General features: G+C 40.0%; 1 protein-coding gene across 6 annotated transcripts in view; it reads right to left on the bottom strand.

Moving 5' to 3' along the window:
* Positions 1-1,796: 1,796 nt before the first annotated feature.
* Positions 1,797-22,899, bottom strand: part of LOC122526486 — a 75,913-nt gene continuing 54,810 nt past the window's right edge. For 2 of the 6 annotated variants that reach the window (XM_043649916.1, XM_043649920.1), the window contains 15 exons: positions 20,713-20,932; positions 19,464-19,584; positions 17,160-17,266; positions 9,379-9,520; positions 8,664-9,110; positions 8,368-8,518; positions 7,521-8,255; positions 7,185-7,406; positions 6,660-7,112; positions 6,423-6,554; positions 6,075-6,300; positions 5,600-5,749; positions 4,552-4,656; positions 4,278-4,440; positions 1,797-4,193 (listed from right to left, as the gene is read on the bottom strand). In XM_043649916.1, coding sequence (XP_043505851.1) covers positions 3,896-4,193; positions 4,278-4,440; positions 4,552-4,656; positions 5,600-5,749; positions 6,075-6,300; positions 6,423-6,554; positions 6,660-7,112; positions 7,185-7,406; positions 7,521-8,255; positions 8,368-8,518; positions 8,664-9,110; positions 9,379-9,520; positions 17,160-17,266; positions 19,464-19,584; positions 20,713-20,932 — 3,672 coding nt within the window. In that variant the 3' untranslated portion in view covers positions 1,797-3,895. Of the gene's footprint in view, positions 4,194-4,277; positions 4,441-4,551; positions 4,657-5,599; positions 5,750-6,074; positions 6,301-6,422; positions 6,555-6,659; positions 7,113-7,184; positions 7,407-7,520; positions 8,256-8,367; positions 8,519-8,663; positions 9,111-9,378; positions 9,521-14,249; positions 14,357-17,159; positions 17,267-19,463; positions 19,585-20,712; positions 20,933-22,899 lie in introns of all 6 variants that reach the window. The other 4 variants (XM_043649915.1, XM_043649919.1, XM_043649918.1 and 1 more) reach the window with 3 other exon arrangements.

Here is a 22,899-nt window from a genome sequence, read left to right as displayed (position 1 = left end):
TTTAATACTCTTTCGATATTTCCCTCATCGAATCGGCGGTGTCGATCGGCCTATCTTTTTTTTTTCTTTCTTTTATTCTAATTAGTACGCAGTTAGTTAGGCGGCGAAGAAAATAGTGATATATTTGGAAAGGAAGGATGGTTTGATGAGATCGTTGGTCCGTCTTTCGTTTTTATAAGAAGACTTTACGAAGTAGTCCGCCCAGTTCAGGATAAAACTTATATTGTTCGTTTATTAATAGTATACCTTTAACGTGTTAACATATTGGAATATATAAAGGCGCACTAGCAATTAGGATTACTAATTTTGAGAAAAATTCCTTTCAAGTTTTTATCCTTCTTTATATACACCCGTTCCTCAATTTACTCGGCACTTTTTTTTACACGAATATTTATTTTACGCGCCTAATTTACCTCAATTTACTCGGAATTGATTGATATTCTTTTACGCGGTCAGATATGTACATACATATTTTCCTATAAGTTTCAAAATTAACAATTTTATACGATCATTATTGTGAGATCATAAAAGCATAAAAAATAAGTAATATTTTCATGTTTCGCATTATTAATAAATGACGATTGTTCGCAAGAATAAGGTTTTTTTAAGAAGATTTGTTGAAAAATATACTTCGTTTACATTTGAAGAGATTTCTCTTTCTTCGGAAAGTTTTCAAACATACCAAGCGTATGAGATAATTTTACTTTTTTTTAATTTTTAAAGGATTGGAGATGATAGTTAAAAAAAAATGATAATGAAAATATTAAATTTGTACTTTAATTTAACTATTATATAAAATAGAATGCATTAAAAAATTATTTTGATAATATTTAAAAAAAAATATATCAACATGTACGCGGGATCGAATTTTGGACGGTAGTACAAGAGTGCTACTGTCTAGAAAACTAGACTTTTTTCTCGAGATTGGCTGGTTAGTGTACTTCCTTATTTTACTATGTTAACACTTTAAACGTTATTAATATACTAATTGTCAAGTCTTATTGTCAAATGAACGGGCTACTTCGTCGACTCTCTTCAGTTAGTCATATCCCGTCTATTTTTATTTCCTACGTTCTTCGATTTTGATCTCTTTATTTTGAACGGCGTTTTGAGTTCAGGTAAACGAAAAAAAGGAACGGGTAAGTAATATTTGCATGTATCTCGGGAATGTTCTACGAGGTTAGTCTCTTACTAAGGAATCTTAATTAGGGAAAGCAAAGTACGTAGTAAAAAAAGAACATTTGATAATATTCGTTAGATATAAAGCTTTGAAAGAGATTTAGATGAATGATTCGATACGCTAGAGAGTTCTAAGATGAAAATAACAACAGGATACAGAAGAAAAGGATAAGAAAGAGGAATGAACCTGGAATAATTTAGTTTGCTCGGAGAATCGTGGACGATAAAGAAATGATTACTCCGTGTTTTGGATTGACGAGTCCTCTCTTTCAACGCGTCAACGTAGTTCGGTTCGACGGTCGCCGTTTTCAAAGCTTGTGGATGGTTACACGCTCGTTCCTTGTAAAGAAACGATCCTTGGATGTGAACAAGTGCGCATCAAATATGCTTTAGACGTGAGCCACGGTCACGTAAGAATTATTCACGCATATAGAAACGCGCGTACGCAACTACCTATTTCCATACATTCCTCGTACAAACCCAGCCTCGCAGCTACGAATTCAGCGTTTTCTTTTAGACACTATACACAATACGTAAGTATATGTATCTAGACGTAACTACGTAAGTAGAAACTTTTTCAATTATAATCGGTGTCGTAATCTCTCAAATTGTTTTTCTTTATTTTACCTTTATTATACCTGTCCGATCCGCACAGGCTGGACGATGTGGTTATCATTGTGTCTCTTCTTCTCTACCTCTTTTTTTCAATAATCGCACACGTCAGATCCCAACGGAGAAGCTTCGAGCGAAGAAAGGCTCATTTCTGCTCTTTTCATTCCGATATCTCTAAGAGCGAACTTTTCCGCCGCACAAAGTGCATTACTTTTTTCTTTTATTACGTAAAAGATTTTCAAGAAAGAGAGAGAGAGAGGGGGAGAGAGATAGAGATAGAGAGAGAAAGTCGAAGAGAATAGTCGATACACGAGGATGAGAAGCGAGCGGACTTCCAAACAGAAAGACGCGACTTTGTTCGATTTCGAACCCGCGCGCGCATATCCGTCTTTTAAAGTCTTTAGTTCGCATAAAAAAGCACCTCGTCTCTCCTTTTTTTTTTTTGTTTTATTTTTGTTTAAGTAGTACTTAATATTTCGAGAAAAATCGAAGCTACGAGTATCATTAAGAACGTTTTCGCCTACTGCTGCTGTATACTACTATGAATAAATAACGAGAGAGTTTTTCGTATCGACGAGCGCTCGTTCGCTCGTAGAGATAAACTCGAAGCTAGCTCTCGAAGACAACTCGTGGATCTCGACGTGGTTAAACCCTAACGATGCAGTCTCTCGCCGACTTATCTTTTTTTTTTTTCTTTTTTTTTTGTGTTCTCCTTTGACTCTTTTGTTACCCTTACGAATAACAACGTAGGTACTTTATACATTACAATGCCTAAGTTTTTATTACTAATGGCACGCCATGATTGACGTCAGGGCGCGCCCATTGGTCGTACGCAATGCTACATTTAAATAGTTGTGTTAGAAAAATTCTTCTTCGTCAACAATATGTTTTCACGTTTATCTACAGTAAACTCTCGTCCATCCGAACAAACGGCCTAAAGGTTTTCGTGTCTTTATGAGCGCGGAATATCGCTTTTCGCATATATTTCCTTCCTTCGAAACTTTCTTAACCTAATCTTTATCAGTTTCTTCATGATGCTTCCCCATCGTTTGTCACCTTATTTCATATTAATGTGTTCATTTGTCCGTCCACGCGCTCATCTTCAGTCTTTTAGTCTTTTCCCCATATCTTTTCTTATGCTCTCTTTTTCTCCTTTTCTCTTTTTTCCTTGCTCCCATTTACATAACGAATATTTAGCAAATATATTGCATACTGGCAGCACTGTTTTCACTGTTTCCACTCTTGCCGATTCGTACGTACTATTTTCTCTTTTCTCGCGATACACGGCGAAAAAAATAAGGAATACTTGGATTCCTTCTTTCGCCTTGATGACGTTCGCTTTTCTAGATATCGTTTTATAATAGCGTTGTTCGTCTTCGTCATCGTCTTCGTCATCGTCGTCGTCGTCGTCGGGGCAATTTCAGTCTCGGTCAAGCTCGTAGTTTAAGAATTTCCAAAAAGGACGGCAGAAATCGTCCTTGGTATTAGATATATTTTCTTTTCGACGAGCCGAAAGAACGTTGGTCGAGCTCTGTATTTTGTGGGCGATAACACTTAACTCCGTGAATGTGTATATGTCTATGCGTGTGTCTGTATGTGTGCACGGGTGGGCGTGTGGTGTATATGTAGCACGTGTGACTCGTAAAAAAGGGAGAAGAAACGGGGCGTCGTTCGGATCTCTTTCGCACGAAGGAAGAGGAGCAGCAACGAATCGTTGCTCTCGTCGATTCCTTAAAATATCAAAGCGGAAGAGATTCGATCGGTCGTCCGCGAAAATGAGCGCTTTGAGCAGCAATCGGAATCGCCGCTGCGCCCTTAGAGTCGATCGGTTCTCGTGCGTTCGCCTCTTTTTTTCAGCAGGGATTTCTAGTCGTCGATATTGCTGTTGTTGTTGTTGTTGTTGTTGTTGTTGTTGTTGTTGGCACCAAAGTGTGAACTCTATTTTTGTTCTTTCCTTGTTCCTTCCTTCCTTCCTTTGTTTATCTTCTTGCTTCTCCATCGTCAGGCAAAAACTTGTCCACCATCGGCAGACCTCGGAGCTCTTTCCAAGCTCAAAGGACGTATCGCATCGCTGTCGAGTTTAGTGTGTCGACGGTTCGCCGTCTCAGGTGGGATTTGGAAGCGGCGTTTCCTGCCTGATGTCGCTCTTAAGCTTCACAAATTCTTTCGCTATCTCGTCGTTGTTCCTCTGCGAGAGAATTCGCAAAATTGTCCAGCCGGTCTCGTCCATTTGTATTCGTTTGCCGAGCGATAGCCAGCACGCGCAGGAACCTTCTTCGACGATGTCCTTCACTTGCATCACCGCCACGCCGACCAATCTATCCTCTCGAGCGAAGCAATAATCCTTCACGCAAATATGAAGCTCGTAAAAGTCCAGTTGTTGCTGCTCGTTACCGATCATGCTGTTCGAATCAATCATATGTATTAGTTTATATACTTTGTTTATATTTCTTTTTCATTCATCATTTTTTTCTCTCGATACTTACAAGTCAAAACTTTCGTTGAATTGCGGCGACCAATTATTGCTCTTCGATTTGGTCGATTGTTTCCTCTTTTTGCCGGTTAGGTGTGGACCGATCAGATTGACTTCGACGTATGGCCTAAACATTCCCGTAGCTAATTGCCATTTCAGATCGTTTGCAGCAACGACTGAAAATCAACAACGAATCGATTAATCGCGCTTCCTTCTTTTACGTTCTCTTTCAAATACGCTTATCAATTTGAATAAAAAAGTGTAAATATAGGAAAAAGACAGGTTACCTTTCACCGTGACCTTTTGATCGCCGGTTCCAGGATGAGTGAATAGGTCCACTTGGATGCTAACTTCTCCAACGGAACCCTCGTCTGTGCCAGCTGTTTCTGGAACTTGACAAGGTTAAATCAGTTGTTTCTTATACTCTTCTTCTACTCGTGTTAAAAGTAAGAAAAGTAATGAATTCTAGCCGATGAAAAGTATCATACAAACGTGGCCATTTCTAAATTTCTATTTTTTCCTTCTATATCTAGAGAGCAAATCAACATGCTCTACCGATATGCAATTACTTATTTTTCTTGCATTGAGGAGACGAAGCAAGTTTATGTTAAGGCCTTTCCATTAGAATAGCAATAAAAATAGAAAATTTCACGATAACGGAGAATCCAAATTCCGTCAGTGGGTTTTCAAATGAAAATAACGGAAGAGACGATCGGTTGGCCTACTTTTTCCTTCGTTTCCCAACGTCTAAAGAAAAACATTAGTGTCTATCTATCATAGGAGTATCCTTCGTGCACGCTAGAAGACTCTTCGCGTCTTTGCGTCTCCCCCATTCTATCGTTTCTCGGTGTTTTTTTGTTTTGTTTTTTGCGAGATAGCGAGAAAATGCATATAAATCTTGTTTTCTTAGAGAAGAATTTCGAGTGAGTGTGGGTTGATCGATGCTAACTAAGATGTTTGAAAAGCTTCCTAACGAACGATCTAATTTCTCTATTTTTGTGTATGCGTGTGTATTTCGTGATGTATGAATTAAATCAGCGCTAGCAGCCGTAGTGATATTTTTAGCGGCACTACTCCGACACAGCGCTATTTACTGTTGTCTGTCGAAACGTCTTCGAGCAAGAGATTTTTTTCAAATGTCCAAAAATCTATAGAAAAAGAAAGTAAAAAAAAAAAAACAAGATCGTCTCGAAGAACGATGACGTCGCAACAGACAGAATGATTATATCTTGTAATGGTCGAGCGTCTAGATTCGGAAGAAATCGAAAGGAAGCGTGTAACCGAAGTTAGCTTTGCAACTTCCGGTCTAAGGGTTGCGTCGTGCTCTTGGTGTACCTTGACGACTCTCTCGACGGAGAGAGGGCTTGCTTTGGCGAAGGGGTTCCTCGAGGCTTTCCATACCCTCGGCTCCTTCCCCTTCGTCACCTCTTTCGCTGCTCATCGAACGCTGACGCTGACGTAGCGTTGACGCATCGTTCAGCGGCACTGTCCCGACAATTTTCATTTAACCTTCTTGTCAATCGAACGGATATCGCGCGCATATACGTTCCCCCAAAACGTCCTACTAGTTACGTTACTAAACGCGCTGTTTTTTTTTGTCAACATTTTCGAAAGAGGAGAAGTGAACAAGAAAAGAAAACAAAAAACAAAAGACCATAAAAATAGCGGAAACTGTAGTTTGTTTTATCTTGCTAAGAGCATAGTTGCACCTCGATTTGAATATTCTCCCAAAGCGACCGATTTGTTAGTTGTTCGATCACTTTTTTTATTTCCCCTCGTCGGGGGAAAAATGTGGGAGTGGTTCACCTACCTTGATTGACTTGAGACGTGACGAAGGTTTTGATGAGAGTGTCCGTTGTCTGTGTGTACAGACTGAGAGCGTATCTAAGACTCTGTAATTCCGAAGACTTTTCGAGGAAGGCTTTTTTCAGACCATTCCCGCCGGCATGGAAATATTGCTTGATGGTATCGAGAGCGACATCCAGTACTGCGCATTGCTTTGGCGAAAGATTCTTTTCCACCTCTTTCGAGATATCCTAAGAAAGAAAAGGAACGCGCCTTTAGTTAATTCTATTATACAATATTTCAAATAAACAATGGCTAATAGAAAGTGACAAGTAGAAAATTATCGGCGAATTATCACGAAATGACGCATTACCATGACTCCGCTTAGAGCGTTCTTGACATCCGGCTTTCCAGCCATGTGATTCTTAAACAACTTGGACATGTCTTCTATCTTGGCATTCGCTGCGAGATTCTTCGCGTTATCCGTTAAGTTCTTGAACATCATCTATAAAAGATATTTCCCATTGATTAGAAAAATCTTTGCGAGATTGTAATACATAAACTGATTCAATTGAAATTAATTAAAAAAACGTTTGTTAAAAAAACGTACGCTTTTGTCGGTCATGGGTGGTAAGACGACAGTCTTTTCGAGGATTCTCATGACAATCTTCCAAAGTTCTTTTAACAGTCTCTTGAGTACAGTCTTCTCGCAGGATTCGGCATAGAGGGAAAGACTTCCATCGAGGAGAACCATTAGAGGCCTTAACACCTCGTCGGCTTCTACAGCGACATTGTTTCTTTGTTGCGCTTGAGACAAGTTCACCTGACCACCACCCTTGATGGCCAAAAGGAGATCTCCCAGTTCTCGGACCGAGGCAGTTATACGTGGCTCGAGACTCTTTGCAAAAAGCATCGCCAGGTCGTCCAAAGCGCTATTGAGCTGCTGCTGAAGTTCCTTCAAGATCTCTGCTGCGTCCTCCTCCAGCTTCTCGCCGCCCATCGACTCGAACATCTTTTCGAGTTGCACTCGCAGTTGTTGGATATTGTTCATAAGGATGCAAGCCTGAAATTTGTCGAGTGAAATATTTAGTAGGCGTTTTTAACCTTTCCCGTTTTTTTTCTTGCAAACACTCACGATTCGTTCCTCCTTCAAGTGACTGGGAAACTCCATTTTGACAATGTCAGCGTAAGCTACCAGAACCTTGACTATAGTCTTTGCGAATCTCTTCATGTACCTCTTCCAAATCTCCGGATCAGGACACTCGAGTTTCGAGACGACGTCGAAGCACTGGGTGAGCTGCGTGAACACGTCGACGACCGATACGCTGAAGAGAGCGTGTTCGCTGCTCTTTTGGAACTGTGTAGAAGAAGAACGTAAAGAAGAACGTTATTCGTTAGCGCGGATATGTTAGACCGTTTTAAAATAAGCCATCGATTGTTGTTCTATCAATGGTTTTATCGACGCACTCACCCCATCCTTTTTGTCTCTAGTGAAGGCACCGTGTAAGTATTCCAAGGATACGTCGTCGTTTTCGTTGAGCCATTGCATGACGAACGGCTCGAACCAGGCGGGATATTCCGGTACGGCACCTTTGTAAGGTGGCACGTCTTTGACATAATTCGTGTACAACCACTTGACCTTAAAGTGAAGGTTCATATAGGCCGAGGACTTGCACAGTCTATGCTGCTCGTGATCCTCCAGGGCGTACTTCATGTCGACTGCGAACAAAGACCACATGGTGGCCGCCGATAGTTGACCGATGTTCAACTCCTGGGGGAATTGGTTTAACACGGGCGCATAGCTGTTCTTGTCCTCCTCGATCACCGAAACGATCAGAGCGATGAGCTTGTGCCAAAAGTCGAGAGAGTCCCGTCGGGGTCCGTGATCCTCCGGATCCTTCTTCGGTTCGTTCGGATCAGCCTGGAATTCTCTGCTATAGAGCTCGTAGCAATGTTCGAAGAGGAACTGATAGGTCGAACGCAGGCAAGCTTTCACGCAATCCTTGACGACGGTGCTCGCTCGAGGTGGGCTCGATAATTCCTGCACCTTCATACGGAAGAACGTAATGCTCGTGAGAAGGTCGACCGTGCTTTTTAGATCCATCAGTTTCTCCTGACTCGAAGCTGGGAAGTTATTTCTGTACGACGAGAGATCGATCCTCAAGGAATTGTGAAGCTGGTCCAGCAATTTAACGAATTTTTCTTTCTGCGAACGAACAATCGTTAACTCGTTAACACGTTTACTCTTTATTCCGAAGCTTACAAATCCTAATGGATAAAATTTAGATTCTGTTACGGAGACGAACAGAAATACTTACCCCAAAATTACTAGCAGCGAATCTATCGCTGGCGGAAACCGCCGAGCTAGCTGTCGTATGAGCATAATAGGCGTTTATGTTGGCCAAGAGGGTCGACATTACCGCGGGGACCCCCGGGCACAGGTACTTTGTCGAGAGGCAGTGGAAATGTCTGAAATGCAAATGGTAAGTACATAAATGAATTAGCGTCGAATGGGTCAAAAAATCGTTTGTGGTTGAATAAACAGTTGGGAAAGTAGATAAGTTTTTTGTGATAGATAAAGGGGTCGAAAGTGATCGGTTCGTAAAAGACTCACGTCATAGCCTGGTAGATGCTCTCGATGCCGTATCGCATGGCGAACTCGTCGACGAGTTCTTCGCCAGGTGGATCAAAGTATACCTTCCAGGCATCCTCGCCTTTTGCCTGTGGTAGGCTAACCATTCCGGCGTTCTCCTCGCAGAGACTATGAAAGAGGTTTTCGTGCAGGCAGGTGTATTGCACGTGATACGGAGCTACTTTTTCCTCGCCTTTGATTTCTACGCTTATATGCAACCTGATGGCACCGGATACCGCGCTCTTGTCCGTCCTCTTTTCCAGGTTGTACCAGACGTCCATTTCACCGCTGAGAGTTCTCACCTCGATGATCGTTTGTCCAAGAAAATCGTCGCTTTCACGCGTAAGTTTCTGACGCAGCTTAGATTTCAAATCGTTGTCCTCGTCCCAGACGCGAACCTTTATTCGATCGGATGAATTGTGACACTCGCTGCAAAAATTGACAAACTCGATTAGGTTTGATCGATCTTTTATAGCCTTTCAACGATTTTATATAAATTGACGATTACGTAATAATACGTGAGATCTAGCTATTAAAGGTTGACCGACTTTGTAACGTGCATAAATAAATTTTGATGTGACAACACCTTAGCCGGTTATCAAAGTTTAAGGGATTCGATCGCGTGTCACGATCCTGTAAGCAATTTATTATGACCCCTCTCGAAAGGTCGATGTGCTTTAGTATGATTTATACTTACAAGTAAAACTTTTCGTGCCAGACCGGATTGAGTTCGCGCGGCATCGTTCTCGTTCGTTTCTTCACCTTACCGACCTGAACTGTGACGTACGGGTCTGATGTACCGCTCTTATCCTTAGCGATCAATCCCTGAGCGCAGATCACTGGGAAGATGCAGGAAAAATCTTATTAATAGGGGCGAATATGGGCACAAGTATCGTGGCTTTAATTCGCGACGAACGATTTTCAAATACCCCTTTAGTACAATAGTTACACCTATATGGCAATACCTACGACCGTTTTATTCGATTTTCCTTGATTTTTCTCGATTCGAAAAAAAAAGAAAAGAATATGATTGACCCGCGCGATCTTTCGAAAAGAGTAGAAAAGTCATCGAAAGCAAAAGAAGAATATGCTGGGAGCGTGAGTTTCTAGGACAAGATTCCGCGTAGAAAGGTACTTTGATGCTTGCCATTCCTTACCGTTCTAAAAGACCTTTCTTTACAAACCTTTCTTTCCAGTTCAACTGTTTTTCTTTCTATGTAGCACGTATATCTCTTTGTATAAAATCCATCGGCTATTTACCAAACGCCGCGCCGCGCCGCGACCGCGTTCCCCTTTATCCGTCTAATCTTTGCCCGTAAAAGAATTCGATCGGAAAACGGCGACAAGCTTCCAAATTCTTACCTTAAGAAATGCTTTATCTTTCTACAAACTCTTTGACTAAATAATAATCCACGCGTAAAAATACGATGCGAGATCTTTTATTCATAACGTTAAAGCATAGAACAACGACGGGGTTCTTTGGGGTTCTACTTTAGCGACTTGTCTCGAAAGTTGACCGATTTTCCAAAGGAATCCTATAGTTACGCGACTCGTATCAAAGCATCAAGGTATTTTCTAACTTTTAGTCAGAATTTTATCTTCTCGATACGTAAAAGTACGAAAATAATATAGTCAGGCACGGAGCATGACGGGTATCGACGAATGGAAATGTTCATTAGTAATACATTTGTCTACATTTTATACGACGTATTATTCTGTTGTGAAACGCACACAAATCATAGACGCACGATATCGAGATACATGCATTGCTAAAGACTCCACAAGAAACAAGATTGGACATTCGATGTTCAACATCTGTGACAGGCAACATCTTTGAAGCGTGCATAAGCTCGGCGTGAATTTTAAGTAGACACGTGTCATATCTAACATAAGTTATTAAATCGATGTATTAGGTATACGCCTGTGATACAGATAAACATTATAATATATTTATCAATAGAATTGTGCAACGATAATAAGTATAATAACGTGCTGTATTTCGTACAGATGGACAGACACACATGCCCCATGCTACAAACTCTTCGCTTTTCGTTTTTGCGCTGCGCCGACGCAAGAAGGAGGGACGGTCGCCGATGCTTCCTCTCCTCAATGAACCTTGTCCTCGATGAACCTAAGCCTTCAAGCCTAATCGCCGAGTCACCGCGTTGATCCACAGAGTACTATGTATGTCGTCGTTTGTGCCCGCGTATGCTCGCTTTATCGCATCCAACAGGTATCGTAAAACATTCGTTAGTCTTCAAACGATAGTCCTTGCTCGCGTTAATAATAAAAACGAAAGATTTTCTAGTAGGTAATCTTCGAGAACTGAAATCTCATTTCAACCTCCAACTAGTTCAGATTTCCATCTCCGTTCTCGAAATTTCGTCTAAATTCTGTCGACTCGAAATAGGAATAAATACCAAATGAAAGGAAAAGGTGATTATTAGATATTCGTCTTTCGTGTGTTGTCTTTTGAACGTTTTTCTTTGATCGATTTGGTTACGATGGAAATCGACGGTTCGTCGAGTGTTCAGAATATTTCGCTGCTACCAAATTCGCTCAACTTGTTTCTTATGCGATTGTTATTTGCAATATTTATTCATCTCCATTTATTTATTATGACAAAAATAGGGCCAAATTTCGTTTCATTCGATTTTCTTGTCTCAAGTTCTATCGATTATTTTTTCATCTTTCTACGATTACAGCATTGCCACGAATTCGAGCTTCCAACAGGACATCGGGAAGATATTTCTTATTGCAACATCGTTTTAATCTTCTCCGTCCTTGGAAAGACCACGGTCCGTGCTTTACAAAATGGAATGCATAAATGGGTAGGAAATATCCACTGGCTAGGATAGTACACTTCGTTTCGCTATCTTACTCGCTCACAAATAAATATTCTTTCAGCATTTGTATTTTTCTTTATTCGCATCTCTGCATAGCCGTACATTAACATCAACCCTGTGAACCTTTCTCTATTTTCAATGCAACCTGTTTATTCGGTCGTAATCAGTTTTTCTTTCTTCCTTTGCTTCTCTCCTCTTCACCTCTTTCACACACATTTGTTCTTTTGACTTCAATTCTTAGTTGGATCGTAAGAATTTTAATTCGCGTCACATGAGTCAAGGGATTTGATTATTAGGGCGGAAATGGAAATTGCGCTGTCTGATATTATCTCCATTTTGCTCCTCCGCGAAACGTCGCGTTGCGCGCTGCGCATAAGCGAATTTTTTCAAAATACGTTCGTAGTTCCATCGTTTGTGGGAACCATCGAAATAAGAGAGAAAAATATGAAGAAAAAAAAAATGGAAATAAAGAGGCATAAAATTGACAATGAGAGGTGGAAAAGAAAGAAGAGAAAAACCTGTTGACCTGCTTTGCCACGAGGTAGCAATTACTCTAATGATCGTTCCTTCCCTTTTTCTTTCTCTTTCCACCCTTTCCTTCTCTCTCCCATTTTTCTTTCCCCGTCTTTTCTCAGTCGTACCTTGGTATATACGTCTAATTGCCAATAATTGTTGCGAGGTGACCGTTAAACGCTCCTGAGCTTATTTCCTTCCTATTTTCTTTCGTTTACTTACTACCTTTTTTGGATTTTCATTTATTTTGTCCTTCATTTCTCTAAGACTTATCGTTAAAGATAAATACGTTTTTTGAAAAATCGATTCCCTTGAGTTTCGAGAATTTCTATAGGCGAGGCTCACGTACAAAAGACTTGAAAGGTGTATCATTCCTAAATTACCTCTTTCTTTTCCTTTTTTTGCTCTTCGACTCCGACTCATATTACAGGAATTTTTGTATTTCTCTACCCGGGCTCGTACTCGTTTCTATAGATAGACGAGACGTGTGAGATGATGTTTTCTACAAAGTTACGCGTATACACAAGGTTATGCAATAAGGAAATTCAATTCCTTTCCCTTGGAATTTTTGTATCTCTTGTTTTGTTTCCGACCTGATTTCTTTACTTTTCTACAACAGTTTCTAGTTTACGATTTCTCTTCGGGATTTTAATACCGCTCGTCGTAACGTTTTACAGCGAAAATTCCAGAATTTATATTCAGCTTTGATGCGTCGTAAATTCCTGTCTAGGATAGAACTATGCATGAAAATTTCAATTCGTAATCATGCGTTTTAAAGAAGTATTGAAACAGAGATCAAATGTGAACTATTCGTTTATTCCGAGTAAGGAAACTATCCAATAACTTTATATTTGAAACAATGATTTGAGATAACAGATACACGCAATTATTGACGGAATTGGGAAAAGGAACGTATCAGCCCGTAAACATGAGTTTCATATCATCTGTTAATTATGTGAAACGTTGTAAACTATGGCATACACGGTACGGTAGTATTCATTATACGGGTGCATTAATTACGCGCCATGAATACACATTTCCTTCTATTCGTTATCCTTTATGTTACCGCGAGAAGCCGCAAGGGAAAATTCTTTCATCCGTTTAATTTTCTTTTTTAAAGATTTGTCATTTCATTTTTCCATCCTACATATATTCGCATTACGATTCTTATGTTTCAATTATTTCTCCTGGGTTTTTTTTTTTTTATCCGAACGTTCTCTTATCATTTTTTTTTTTTTTCAACTTGCAAAAAATGTCTGAGACTGGTAGATTACATAGATCGGTGTTCGTGCTTTTTCGATTTCCTGTCTGGTCAGACTCTGCTTTTTTTCCTTTCCTCCTTTCGACAAGTTGCATATCGTTGCTCCGAGATATTTCTTGACATTTCGTACGTTGGATACGTCTGTTCGAACTTTGAAGACCTTCCGACGCGTGTCTCTCTTTTTCTTCTTCTCGTAGTAGACGTGAAAATGGAAAAATAGAGAGAGAGAGAGAGAAAGAGACAGAGGAAAATTATCGCCGTGGTTTTTCTGAGCTAGAATACATATTTAACGGATGAAAAAATGGCACGTCCGTTTCTCATCCAAGAAAAATACCTTTCACGAGTATCGTCTCGCATTTAATCGAATATCCGATTACGCGAGAATCGTGTGTGCGGAAAAATAAAAGTTCGTATGTTATTACTAGCCCGTAGAAAACGTTTACGTTTTTGACGAAAAAAAAAAGTCAAAGTTGAAGGTTAATCGTGAAAGATAATCGTGTTGTTCGTTGGCGATCAATTTTCGAGCGATCGTTAAAATTCTACGTGTAATAAGATTTTCTACGCGTCTACCAAGATTTGGGAAAGATTGCGAATTTACTTGAGAAGAAGAGTGCTGCTAGCGATGGAATACGAAATTTTCTACGGCGCCACTTGGAAAATGCGAGAATGGCAGCTATCAAAGTCGAATAAAAAGGGTTGCATGTACTGCACTACTAAGTACGCTCGGTCGAAAGATATTTTTTATATCGAAGTAAGGTCATTCTTATCGGTTGATATCGGCTCTTTCTTTGTCAACCGAGTTACGAAATCCGGGCGTGTTGAAGCGTGTGTTTCGTGTCGTGTGATGGATAAAAAGTAGAAAAGATCAGTCAAGGTGATGACTCCGATCGATCTCGATCGAGTTCGTGACCGTGAAAAAGTTTTAAGATATTAGTATCGTGTTGTCACCTGTGATGGCGATCTTGCAGGACCACTTGCTGGTACCCTCAAGGACGATCTGTTCGGCCTGTTCGAGACTGTCTATGTGGGTATCCGGGTCGACTGAAAACGTCGTGCTGAAAGAAGACAATGTCCTCGTAAACGCCTCGTCCTTCGACAACCTCTCATACCTCATTCGTGTTACTTTATTTTTCTTGTACGTTATCATTTAGACGTCAACCCTTTTCCCTAGATGTAGAAAAAAGTAAAGGAAGAAAGAAAGAAAGAAAGAAAGAAAGAAAGAGAAAAAAAGATAAATATTTTGAGAGGCTAGCGAAGGACGATGGAAGACATGTCGGCCGTTGTTATTGGCCCAGAGACTCCTCGATAATCATCCCAAAGTCCTCCAGCAGCGGCGACGATTCGTTCGAACGTATACCATTGTAAGTGACGTTTCGAAGTTTCGGTAGGAGCTCGTAAAGCGAAAGCAGCAGCGGCAACAGCAGCAGCGACAGCAGCAGCGACAGCAGCAACAGTAACAGCATTTCGTAGCGCACATTTGAATCGGCTTATGTTTCTTTCCCTGCCAGGTCTGGCCCTTGCAATCCTTTCTATAGCTAGCCGAAGTATTCTATATATACGTGTGCATGTAAGTAGGTGACGCTTATCCTCGAGCAACCAGCGTTCGGAGATGTTCTCTTTCTCGAAAGGAAGCTAGGCTATCGGATGAAATTAATGGGGGAATATGTGGGATAAAGGAAATTGGAATAGGAAAATCCAATTGTTCGTAGACAGTTACGAATTGGCGAAGAATGAAGTGCACTTAGCGGAACGATCGTTGGGTTTACGCGAGTAAAGAAAAATCGATGGATCGCGTGCAGACCGAGAAGGAATCTAAGCCGCCAGACCCGCCGAGCGTGCCACCTGTTAGTAGGGTGGGATCGTTGAATTTACATCCGCTTTGAGTTTGACCGAGACGGCCTGAAATAAGAAAACTTGTTGCGCCGTATCGGTGGCGCATCGCCAACTTCAAACTTTAACAAACGTTTCCTTTTCAATTAAGGATATAACTCCTTTCTCTATTCGAGGTTAGATAAACGCGTTGCATCTATATTAATATTAACTTGACAACATTTACATTTTGGCTTGTTCCGTTCGCTAGAATGCTTTCCTATGACAATGGAAACGGTACATGCTACCTATGTATGTATGTACTATACAACTCGTATATATTTACGCGGGTAACAACAAGTTGCCGCCCGAGGTTAATAGATTTTCGATTAGATTGCCAGGTCGTTGGGCGTGCGATGACCCAACAGCAACGTCTCGGTGTGACGATTCTCAAATCTTAATGACTTCCTCGTTACACTATTTCCTAATAATATTTCGATAATAGCTACAACGCGATGTAACTCTCGGATAGATTTACATCCTTTGAAGAAAACAATTTGAAATTGAAGTCACGATTTGGTAGCATCTGTTCGTTAGCGAAATTTCTCCTTCGGCCCATAGGAATAGTTCGATCGATCATGAACGGTATCAAAACGGTCTCTTTGACACGGATGATTACGAGCTTTCCGAGTGAGTCTGAAATATATTAGATATTCGCGAGACGTGTTGCTTAGAATATTAATACGCTTTGTTCGCACGGGTCTCGTCTCTTGAACACGGAATACGAGAGAACGGCAACTGGCATTGTAGTCTCGCAATCCCTCGAGATTTTAGCTTCAACCGAGACGAATAAAATTATATTGTTTTCCGCGACATATAAATGAACGAAAGGATACAAACTTGAGATTAATCTTATCTTCGGAGAGACAAACATTAACGTTAAGCTAATCATTTCATAGGAATCATTTCATAGGAATCATTTCATAGGAAGGAGGAAGAGAAAAGAAGACTGGAGAAGAAAAGAAAGTTGATATTGGGGTGGAGTTAGGTACGTCGTCGTTGGGTCACCGGTAACGGGTAGATGATCGCGAAGGGTGGTTCTGAGGAAACGTTCAATTAATGGTGCGCACTAATGGCCAGCGTACAAAATCGTTGCATATCCAGGCGACAAAAGGTAGGTCGTAGACGATGACACTGTATAGCGACTGCATGCCGGAATGCACCTAGCTAGAAGTACGACTACGTATAGAGCTTGAGTCGATTTCAGCATTACCAAACCAAATATTCGTATTTCATATTCGTTGGTTTTTCAATTAAACGTTTTCGGAATAAAATTGAGCATTTTATACGATATTCATTTTTTCAAAGTTGTTATAGGTAATTACGGTCATCAAATCTCGCCTTCTATACGTAGTATTTTACATACTTAAGTATGTACGCGACAGAAATAGTATGATAACTAAGTTTACGATCGTTCCTTTCTTTTCTTTCGACGTATTGAATTTGAAAGGATTATTTAAGCTTCGTATCATGGACTAAAACTTTTCGTTGATAGCGTGGGAATGTTCGGAGAGGAACAATCGTCTCGTGGTTGTGACACATCTATCGCTATACGTAGGCATATATATATATATATATATATATATAAAATATAGGGTGTATAATATATATTAAAGGCACAATCGGTATGACAGAGCGCAGCAGCCGCGCGGCAGAGGTGGGTTTATCGCCAGACATCTGATGACAAAACGATAACAACGATAATAATAATAATAAACAATCAGATAATAATAAATAATGACAGTGTGCGTGTAACAAAAATATAAGAAAGGATAACGATATCGAAACAAAACAATATATATATATATGTACGTATATATATATATATATACATATAGATACGAACATATAGACACATAGGCATTTATATAAATATGTATACATGTATATAAATAAATATTTGTAGGCGTAGTGTAGAGGTCGAGCCGACGCGTTTCTCGCTTCGCCATTTCGTCGTTTAGCTCACGACGAGGAGAGCTGGTCACAAACCTGTAATGGCGATCTTCGCCGACCATTTGCTGGTACCATCCAGAACTGACTGCTTCACCGCTGACATGTGGCCCTGGTGTGCAACATCCTCGATCCCAAAGACTGACCTAAACTCCGACGAGACTCTCTTTCACAACTGGGCTGTGTCAACGGACTCGGTCTCGTCTTATCTAACATCGTTTCTCCTTTTTTCTCTTTATTCTTATTATTTTCGCGAGCGCGATATTTCGAGAGTCGCGCTTTTATTCGAAAATAAAAGTGTGCGTGCGTGCGTGTGTGTACGAAAGTCGATTAGTTTACGAGTTTTTGAGAAAAATGTCCGAAGAAGAGCTTGATCTCGCTAAAAAAATCTCACGAGGGTATGCTTTATCCAAAACTTGTTTTCTTTTGGATAGGATAGGATTGAAATTTTATCTCTCCCTTTCACCCTTTTTTTTTCTTATTCTGCTAAAGCCCCCCCCTCCTCTCCCCTCCCCTCCCCCTTTCTCACTTTATCTCCTTTGTCTGCACGCGAAAGAATATTCTTTCTCTTTCTTTCGGCTTGCCTTCTTAAAAGTTGTCGTTTTACGGGAGTATATAAATACTATAGCTTTCTCGAAAGAAAACAGACCGCAGACTTGAAGAGGGAAACAGAGAGAGAGAGAGAGAGAGAGGGTTTCGTAAAAGCTTTCCAAGTTTATATACTTTGGCTCGTTCAGGTTTTTCCCCATTTGCTCGTCTCAAAGAGCGAGAAAGAAAGTGAAAGAGAGAGAAAGAGAAAAGACTTGAATATGTATAAAACGAAACCGCCTCGTTACCTTGGCATTTTTTAATGATTTACCGTAAAGAAAGTCGAGCATTCGCGCTTTCTCTCCTTTGCAGGTATCTCAAGTAGGTATTTTTGGAAAAATAGACAAAAGTAGGTGTCATGCGAGCTCATAATTAGCACGGGACTTTGCTCATCGATGAAATAATACGCGTTAACGAGGATAATACCGATGAGCTTTTTTCGAAATGAAACGTAGCTGGTTGACGCGCGTCTCTCGAAATGCAACCTTAGATTTCTTATCCTTATTTCGTTAGTTTTTTTGGAAATTAGACAAGATAGAAGATAAGACGAGAACGGCCTCTAAAAGAAAAAGAAAAAATTACGCGAAGCAATTTGTTTACGATGATTTTCACTGGATATCTGTTGGTCGATCTCTCGATTGATCTCCTTGTCTTCGTTCGTCTTCGTTCGTCTTCGTTCGTTTTCATCGTCGATGGAACGTTGAGAATAAATTTTCTTTTTATCATCGAATAATCCGAAATAAATGTATCGATTATTAAGAACGTTTAAAGGAAAATCAGTCCGATTGCGCGAGTTCGAGTGATTTTTATCGCACCGATGGTGCTATAGAATTTCTAATATTTGTTATTAATTAACGATAGGGATTGTCGTTATCATATTATATCATTAGCACACGCGTGAGCCCTTTAAGCGACACTGTTAACGGGAGCGTGTGTTTATAATTGGATGTTGTAAGCGACAGATCGATCGATGATCGTAGGCTTAATAACAGGCAAAAGCTTAAATTTCCTCCATACGTTACCAACTGAATATTGCTTCTCGATAAAGTTGCTTCGTCAACGCGTACCGACACTAACAGTAGTACATTAGTCGAGTAAATCTTTGAGCTGTAAGCGTTCGATTTGAATTGAGACTTCGGAAATTATCGATCGAAAGCAAGCGCAAATGTAAATGCGAATTTGAACAAAGGAAGAAAAAAGAAAATGTATCTACGTTCTCTCGACGCAATGCTCTTTAGGAAAGCACGAGCTGTTTATATTTGTGCGAACGATGTTTGCCGAATGAAACTCCTTTTGACGTAACCAACAGCAATACGTCCGACGGAATACGCGTATCGCACCGCAACGTTTTATTCGATGTTATGTTCGAGAAAATGCAACGCCCATTCGGCCGCGATTTCGAGTCAAAATGGAAATTTGGACGCGCGGGACTGTAACCTGATTTCGAACTTTCTCTAATTTAACATTTCAATTCTTCTCATTGATCGTCTGAAAAATACTCGCGACAATTTATCACTTAAAATGCATTTCGACGATAAATGTCGTTGATTGTTCCATAGAAGACGAATAACGTAGACGTAGACGACGAAGACGCGAACCAATCGGTTCGGTGGAAATCAACTTTGGATTTTACTTTGGCCTTGCAGCCGTGCTGTGTCAGAGATTGGAAGAAAAAGAAAAGGGAGGAAGGAAAGTAAAGGAGAAAAAGGAATAAAATCAAAATGGAGGATGAAAAAGCGGATAGATAGGACTCACCGGATGAGCTCGAAGATTTCTGGTTTTTCCATCTCCCTCTGCTTCATCCTTTCCTTCATTGCTGTGATTATGCTATTCGCTTTATCCTCCGCCCCGTGCTTCGAGCTCTTTTCCGCGGCTCCTGTAAAAATAAAATGTGGAAGAAGATACGTAGTTGCGCATGACTACTAAATTTCCGAGCCGAATTTTAATTACTTCATTCTCGATTCCTTCTTTGCGATTGATCGTACCTTATCTTTAATTAGTCGTTAAGCCATTTCTCATTCTTTGTCTTTTTTTCTACGGTGGAATAGATGAACCACGATTATTGAATTCCGTGAGTTTGACGCGTCACAGTGTGATATTCGCGTTCAATTTTTCGACGTCCACGTCTACGTCAAGCATAGACAAATAAGTGGAACATTTACAGTTACGATGCTTCTTTTTTCGTGACCAGAGAAGAAGAGTCTTATATTTTGCTGACAATGAATCAAAAAAGTTTCCTACTCGACGATATCGGAAACGTATCGAAAAATCACGATTTGTAAGAAACTTGAAATACCGATACGAATTTCAATGAAAATTGTCTTTACACTTTCCCCTTATCTCTCGGTAGCTTTAGCAATAATAATTCTCTTGCAAATTTCGAGTTGGATTTAATATTTTTTCTATCCACAATCCTCTCAAAGGGACGCACCCGCGAGTTCTGGACGCATTCGCGCACTTTTCCGAGCGAACGCTTTTCGTGCTTCAAACATTTTTCAAAAGCTTTAATTTTCCGGTGCGAGCTCGTTGGGAGCGTTTGCTAAGGCGCTTTTCGAATCGTGAAACGTTTTTGATAAAAGTATTGCAACGCTTGCAATACGACGGAAATTATTCGCATCGATCGTTAATCAGACGTTTAACGTGCGATTGATATCGGCAAAAATAAAAAAACAGAAATATGAAGAAAAAGAGAGGGAGGACAAATTTAGTTTTCGAGAAAATAGCGTTTACAAAATTGGAAATAAAAGTCTCGATCGAGATTCTTATCTAGAAATGATGCTAGATTACAAATAATTTCATTGGTTTTTATCTTGTCCAGAAAATAAAATTATTAAAATAGGTGTCTTAGGAAATTTGGACGGTTTAGAAAATCTTCTTGTACGTTTCGTCCCTTTCATTGGGACTTCGTCAGCAAAATAACGTTCAACAAGATTTTCTAATCCGTCCAAATTTCCTAAGACACCTATTTCAACAATTACAAATAATATTCTAGAGATAAACTTACTTTGCAAGCAGTCAGCGTTAAGCAAATCCTTGCACTTTTCGTGACACTTTACGCCGCATTCCATGCATCGAACGCCCTGACGCGCAATACCCCAGAGAAGACCCTCGCATTCGTAGCAGTAAGTCGGTGAGGTTGCAGTCCAGGTGACGAAATTGTGAGGCGTCGTCGACGAGATCGGGTAGATCATCGCTTGCAGCGTTTTCTTGTAGACGTGCATCTTCTGCGGGGTTTCAGCATGGTCGTATCGTTGTTAAAGCGTGCTTCTCGAAGGTACCGAGATAGATACCGAGGTATAGGATAAGGTAGGAGCTTTGAATGATAGAGGAGAATGGAATCTGCCAAGTTGGGACTTTTTTCAATCGGATTTTGGAATTGGATGCATTCGACCAGCCACTCGATGCACTTAGAAACACTTGAACCCTTCCTTCATTCGAGAAAGATCTTTTATTTATGTACTATTGCGAATGCGTCTTTCATCGAGAGAGAGAGAAAGAGGGGGAGGGGAGGGGGGAATAGGATACAGGTGAAACAGATAAAAGGTCTTTTCAGATCTCTCGATGCAAGCTTTTTCATCCATTAATTTTGATAACTTTCATATTTAGATATTTCGCGGAAAAGATTTTTTTCGATCGATTTGAGAATCAAAAGAAGAGTCCAAGAGTCAACATTCGTACTCTATCGTTTGCGATTTGTCGAAAAAGTGAGGCCGTTTAGATTGCATCCTAATGATCGTTAATTTAAAATAAGATATTTCCGAAAAAAAGCTCGACCTCGCTCTTTCGGAATCGCTCTCGGATTTATTCGTCTTTTTTTGCACGAAATCACTTTCCTAATTCTCCATGCAGGATCGTACAGCTCGATCTGCACACATCCACACGTACGATCTACTCTCGCGTTCTATTGTCGATGTGCACGCAAATCCACTAAAAATTGAGCTTCTCGAATCGTGCCTGCGATTTCCTAGTTTTTACATTTGCAGTTTTTTTTTTCTTTTTCTGTACAAAGACCATGATCAAACGTGTCTCCATAAATATTATCGGTAGAGATAAAAATAAAAATAATAATAATAATAATAATAATAATAATAATAATAATAATAAAATAAAAATAATAATAATAAAAAGGGAAAAATACATTTCTACTCGTCGTTGGTATCTTTCTTTGCTATCTATCGGACAATGTAACATTTTTTGTGCGAGAAAGAAAAACAACGTATCTTTTTTGTTTTCTATTTCAGGCAGAAGGTTAGGCGAGCGATCGGAAAAGAGGAGGTCCTTCCCTTTTTATTTGTCTCTTTTCTTCCCTTCTCTCTGTTCTCTTTTAAAAGGGTCCTGCGCAAGAACTTCGCCAGGGGGAAAGAGAGAAGAAGAAAAAAAGAATAGAAGAGAACACGTTTTCTCCGTATCCCGTATATATCTTTTTATATGTAGCATATAAGGATATATATGTATATATGTATATACTATGTATATATATATATATATTGGATAGAGCAGGGTTAAAGCATCGATCTGCTAAGAAGCACCACTATAGGACTATCGCACGGAGCCAAGGATGTTCCTTCCTACTTTCTTATCTCTCTTTTCTTTTCTATTAACATCTTATAATGCAACGTAGAAAAATATCTAATTAAGTTTAAATACTCGAACTATTAGTAGGAATATCGTAGGAAGGAACATCCGAAGAGAGAAAAAAATCAAAGAGCCCTAGCGGACTAGCCTAATTGTTAATTATTTCGATAACTCGTGTATAGGGTTTATATTTGGAAGTTTTTCAATTAGAACGGAGACACGCGTTTTACTTCCCCGTATTTGAATCTTTCGACGCTCGATTCGCGTCACTCTAAATTCGCGTCTATGTACACGCGTGTATTACTGCGCCCGAAAATTATGGTCGCGTGCGAATCTATTGCGATTAAGATATAAACATATACATATATATATACATATATATATGTATGTATGTATTATATTATATACTCAGGATGCTCGTCCTAGCACGCTAACATTTGTTTTTCTATTTCGCTACACGCTTGCCACCGGCATCAAGTTTATAGCGCAAAAGGGAACTTCTGATATGGGGTGGCTCGTATTTAGAGAAAGATAGTATATAAAAGATCGAAAGAAATTGAGAAAAAGAGTAGGCTTGGGCCAGACTTACGTGAAAGAAAATAGCGTGGAAATGAGG

The sequence above is a fragment of the Polistes fuscatus genome, unplaced genomic scaffold (assembly GCF_010416935.1).
Source record: "Polistes fuscatus isolate 324 unplaced genomic scaffold, CU_Pfus_HIC Scaffold11, whole genome shotgun sequence".
Classification (NCBI taxonomy): Eukaryota; Metazoa; Arthropoda; class Insecta; order Hymenoptera; family Vespidae; genus Polistes; species Polistes fuscatus.
Note: the sequence above shows the minus strand (reverse complement) of the source record. Positions and strands in the feature narration are given on the sequence as shown.